The sequence below is a fragment of the Ruditapes philippinarum genome, unplaced genomic scaffold (assembly GCF_026571515.1).
Source record: "Ruditapes philippinarum isolate M1 unplaced genomic scaffold, ASM2657151v2 ctg587_1_1_1_1, whole genome shotgun sequence".
NCBI classification, from domain to species: Eukaryota; Metazoa; Mollusca; class Bivalvia; order Venerida; family Veneridae; genus Ruditapes; species Ruditapes philippinarum.
Window position 1 is genome coordinate 434,121 of NW_026860903.1, and position 5,540 is coordinate 439,660.

At 33.6% G+C, this 5,540-nt stretch overlaps 1 protein-coding gene across 1 annotated transcript; it reads left to right on the top strand.

Annotated features, from left to right (window-relative positions):
* LOC132713840 (calcyphosin-like protein) lies at positions 1-3,571 on the top strand. Its single transcript, XM_060696519.1, has 3 exons — positions 1-197; positions 763-1,373; positions 2,519-3,571. The coding sequence occupies exons 2-3, from the start codon at positions 1,013-1,015 to the stop codon at positions 2,752-2,754; spliced, it is 597 nt and encodes a 198-aa protein (XP_060552502.1). The 5' UTR covers positions 1-197; positions 763-1,012; the 3' UTR covers positions 2,755-3,571.
* Positions 3,572-5,540: the final 1,969 nt, after the last annotated feature.

Here is a 5,540-nt window from a genome sequence, read left to right on the forward strand (position 1 = left end):
AACAAAACATTTTAGTCAGCAAAAATGAACCTATAACTGATCGATATGTTGTCATTCACATACACGAAATTGGGAACATAATGTCGTATATAGCAGTAGAGTAAAAGTGATGATAAAAGTCTCCTATTAGTCACTGTTTTACAGCTAGCAGTTTCGGCGTACCAATATTGGACTTGAGATGCTACACAATGAGCGAGGTACTGTGCATTTATAAATATTTCATCGCATATAACGATTTCAATGGAACTACTTATAAATGTGAAATAAACGATGATTTGAAAAGTGTTAAAAGTGTTTCAAGCCTGTTAAGAACATTTATATTTTGATGTTTTCGCATATGTACAAAAGCATATTCGCTAATTTATAAAAAATTAAGCATTTTGGGGATTAACTATTTCTTCTTCTTCTTTGCAAGACGCGTCTATTTTTTTGTAGTTTTATTTCTGGAAGTTCAATATTAAATGATCAAGCTGATCGATAATTATAAATAAAGCAGCACAATATTATATTACAAAACAGCATGAACAAGATTAAATTAGTTTAATAATTAGTATAAAACAAAGTTAAAATTAATCAAAAGGCCGCGGCTAAGTTTACTTTGGTGAAATAGAACGACTCTTTATCACGTCATTTCATTTGTTGAACACACATTCACTTGATTTTCTCATGAGACACAAAACAAAAAGTATAGAAATTTAAATCGATTTTGTTAATTATCCTCTAGGGTAACATGATTGTATTGGTATCTGTTTGTATTTGCAGATTTGTGAGTCTGGAAAATGCACGGGAGACGGCATATAGCATTTCGCATCAGGAAATGCTCGTTTGTTTGTTTGATAAGCAAAGAAATGATGCCCTTTCACCTTCATTGAAGCAGGGTTATAGGAACAAAATGCTCAGTTTAATTTAATCCATTTATAATGCTCAAACTGTCAAGGGTTGCTCTATCCTTTATTCTTCCAATGCATCGGGATTAAATGTTATATTTGTAGGTTTTCTAATTGTACTAAGAATGTCTGAAACCGCTGACAGTTTAATAGAAGTGTTAAGGGAACAGTGTCTTATACAGGGACAAAATGGAATAAAGGGACTGAGCGTTGTATTCCGGGCAATGGACATTGACTACTCCAAAAGAATTGTGTACGAGGAGCTGAAAATTGCGCTTGAAAAATTTGGACTTCTTATGTCTGAAAATTATTTACGAACATTGTTCAACGCTTTAGATTTAAATGACAGCGGAGGAATAGATTTTTGTGAGTTTATGCATAAACTTCGCCCATCATTAAAGCAGTGCCGAATTGATGTTATCAATGAAGCTTTCGAAAAACTTGACGTGAACAAAGATGAAGCTATCATGATAGATGATCTTCAAGGTAAACAAGTCTTTTTTTGTCCTCCACATATAAGTATTTTTTTTGCAATTAGTTCACTTAAAGTAACTTTTTTTATTGTGTATGGCAGTCAAAATACTATTTTTTTACTTTTATGACAAATAATTTCAGATGCAATGCCATTTTCTTCCATTAAAAAAACATTTAACATGTTCTTAAACTATTATTTAAACGTTATAAAAATCATGTTTGCCCTTTGCACAAAGGAAAAAAATAGTCATTTCTGAGGCATCCGTATTTAAATCATTTTATTTTTTATGGCCGATATGTATGGCTCATACTGTGAATTCTTTGGTAAACGATAAATGCCTCTATTTGATATATAAGTAACCCGAGGTTTTAACATATGAGCCGCGTCATGACAAAACCAACATAATGGGTTTGCGACCAGCATGGATCCAGACCAGCCTGCGCATCCGCGCAGTCTGATCAGGATCCATGCTGTTCGCTTACCAGCCCTATTACAAGTAGAGAAACTGATAGCGAACAGCATGGATCCTGATCAGACTGCGCAGATGCGCAAGCTGGTATGGATCCATGCTGGTCGCAAACGCATTATGTTGGTTTTGTCATGGCGCGGCTCATATAAATATAATAATTTGTTTATAAAAAACACATTGTCCAAATTGATCAATTTTGTTAACTTTTTGTAGAGATGAGCAGGTTTATTTTATTCAAAAAGTGTATGCTTTACATCAGTTTGTTTCTATAGGAACATAGGTTGTTGACTGACGTCATATGATATGAACACGTGGGACCGCGTTGATCAAGTTATACAAATTGGAACAGAAATCATAGATGATAAGTCTGTTATAGGAAACATAAAAGGATTAATGATAAGTTAAAGTACACTAGAATCCCTGGGAAGCATATTTCGTGTTCATAAATTGAATTTCTTTTTTCTATTTCAGTACAAACCAAACAATTTTAATGTTTTTCGTGTACTGTATTCGGACAATGTGATTTTGTTTAATCTGTTTTAAGTAATTCCAATATCGACCTGTGTTTGCCTCCTTTTATAATATTATATAGAAACATATTCTTACGAAAATGGTTAAAACTTATTTGAAACTTGAAAAAACGCCACAATATTTGCATTCTGAGTAACATGAATTCTTGTACTTTAGTTATATACTCGACCAACGCAAAGCAGCACCCAAAGTTTATTTCTGGTGAATGGACAGAAGAGCAAGTGCTTCGGAACTTCTTGGACAGTATCGATACACCTGGTAATCCGGATGGGAAGGTGACACGTGAAGAGTTCATGAACTATTACGCCGGGGTCAGTGTAACAGTGGATGATGACAGTTACTTCGATCTTATGATGAGAGCGTGTTATGGTCTACCAATACGAGGAAGTTAATAATCTTTTATGATTGCCTTTGCACGTAAATAAAAAATGCAGATGCTTTCACCGGCATACAGTTTTCATGCAAATGACTCCCGATATATCAAACTTGTAATTAATTTAACGTTTCGACAAAACATATACTGTATTAACTTTAATTGCATTATCGTATAAATTTGCACAGTTGGAACTTAGATGTGTCACGGTTTAGAACAGTGCTATGTTTACTGGGGAAGATGTGTAAGCTTCCGGATAGCTCAGTCGGTTGACCTGCGGAACGGTATTCCTTGGTGCCCAACGGGGGAACATGCCTGATTATAGCTCAGGGTTTAATTCACTTTGCTCTGGACATTTGTTTCGTCCCGTGACAGATGCACTGTACATTGTACTTAAATCTCAAAGACTCATCATCGATTAATTTCAAAACATATGACTGATTATAAACGCACTCCAAACTTTAGTCATTGTTATGGAAGCAAATACGAGGGCCATCATATCAACATGTGTACTGATGAATTTTCAGTTCCTTAAACTTTTGCACCCTTAGATCTATTTAGTCATTGTCAATAAGTAGATCTTTTCTTTTTCACACGACATCGCTTGTTTTCAGTGGGATATAGTACGTCTACTTTTTATTTCATACACATTTAAATAAAAAAAACGAACAATATCCCGAGTTAAAAGTTTTTCGACATTTTCTTGCTTTTTTGTAGTATCATATGACAAATAGAATATTTCATTTATTATAGACTTACAATAAACTTGTCCAAGACATATGTTAAAGAGCTTTACAAGTGACCTCGGTTATTATTTTATATGATTTGGCAACCAACGCATGTATGATCGTATTTTTAATACAAAGTGTATAACCTTTATCAGTTGCCTTGCAATATTTCCTGATCTGAATTCAACTTAGCAGCAATATAATCACCATGGCAAAATACTTAAATTATTATTATAAACAGAAAAGAACTTGTCATATTATATGAATTTCTTTGATTTTCTTTGCTAGCAAGGGCAATCTTTAATAACATTCAGCGGGAAAGCAATTTACCTGATGTCATATGGTTAAATAATGTTATATAAAATGCCAACGCTCCTATATAACACCTGTGTTTATATGGTTATATGGTTTATATTTTCGCTCGAGAGATTTGTCATTGCAATTCAGGAAGATACCAGTTAGATGCCTATTTGAAATAAAACATCATCAAATCATGACGTCATAAAGGAGACAATTAAACATTATGTGTCAGAAAATAGTATAAGAAAGGTAAAAAAAATATATAAAAATACATGTATGTTATTACATTTTTTTTATCCTACCATCAGATACCAGCTGTTACATCAATTCCACCCTTTGCTTCACTACATATGAATTAGAAAATAAGATTGTGTAAAGAACGTCCAAAACGGCAAAATTGAAAATGTTGCTAGCTCAGTTTAATTAACATGTCCATGAACGGCACTTTAAAGTGCTACTGTCCACGCCCCCTAGCACCGGCTTAAGTAGATTTTTTTTGTTCAACGTTAAACATGAAATGCAAAATTTTGAATTTGGAAACATCCTCAAAAGGCATATTTTATATCTATACAGTATATGTGTAATATTCTGTAATGAAAAATATGAGTCTTATTAAGAGTCGTTTTGTTTTGCGATGTACATCTGCCAGAAACTTTTTTTCTTCCAACCTAAGTGAATATAAAAGGTAATTACATTAAAGATGTCAATAATCCATTTCAATTAAACAATGAACGTCTTGAGTAGACGTAAATTATTTAAAGAATCGCCCTAATTGTTGCAATTTAATTTAAAAATATTTTTGTTCAATTATGTAGGAAGCGATTATCATATAGACAAGCTCTCGAATCTGTTCCTGGAACCAATCAGTATTAAGCAATGAGTGTTTAGTTTCTTGTAGAGGGGAACAATGACTTCTCCTGATAGGGTTTAAGCCCACGCGGCCGGCAATCCAGACACAATATGACTCATTTAACTAACTATTGTTTAATTCCTAATCAATTAAATGTATTCCGGGTAAAGAAACAAACGTTCTAGTGTTTTTATTTGTTAGCCTTTTATGACTTTATTTATTGTTGAAGAATTTCTTTTTGTTGGGTTTTATCTCGCACCAGCTCAGTAGAGGACATATGGCGACTTTCCAGCTTTACTGGTGGAGGAAGACCCCAGGTTCCCCTTGCGTGCGTTATTTAAGGCACGAACGGGCACATGAGTAGAGATACCGATATGAGTAAACTAGGAAGTGACATAGCCAGAAAAAAACGCACATATATATGCTGTCGGTTAAATTGTTTTACAGATTTTCTATAACTATTGCAGAAACTCTTATTTGTATTGTCTCTAACGAATATATCTCCGAATCAAGAACAGCTAGAATATTTATAAGGAGACTTTCTTAAACATGTAATTTTCCTTAGCTTTATATCAATATTCATGCAAAATCACAAGAATTATCTTTGAATATTTTCAGGAAAATTCACGCGAACCATGTAATTTCAGAAAATTTACGAGACTGTTTGTATTGAAGTAAGATATTTCTGACAGTTTTATCTCTTGATCTGAAAGAAGTTGATGTACAGATGTGTTCAAGTGTTTTTAATGCAAACATGTAATTTGAATGGAAAAGGTAATACATAAGTTTGTTCTTGTTAGTCCAAAGAGCTCAAGAGCTAGAGCAACTTTATGATACACATATTACAAACTTACCATAGTGGAAAACACTCACTCACTCACTCACTCACTCACTCACTCACTCACTCACTCACTCACTCACTCACTC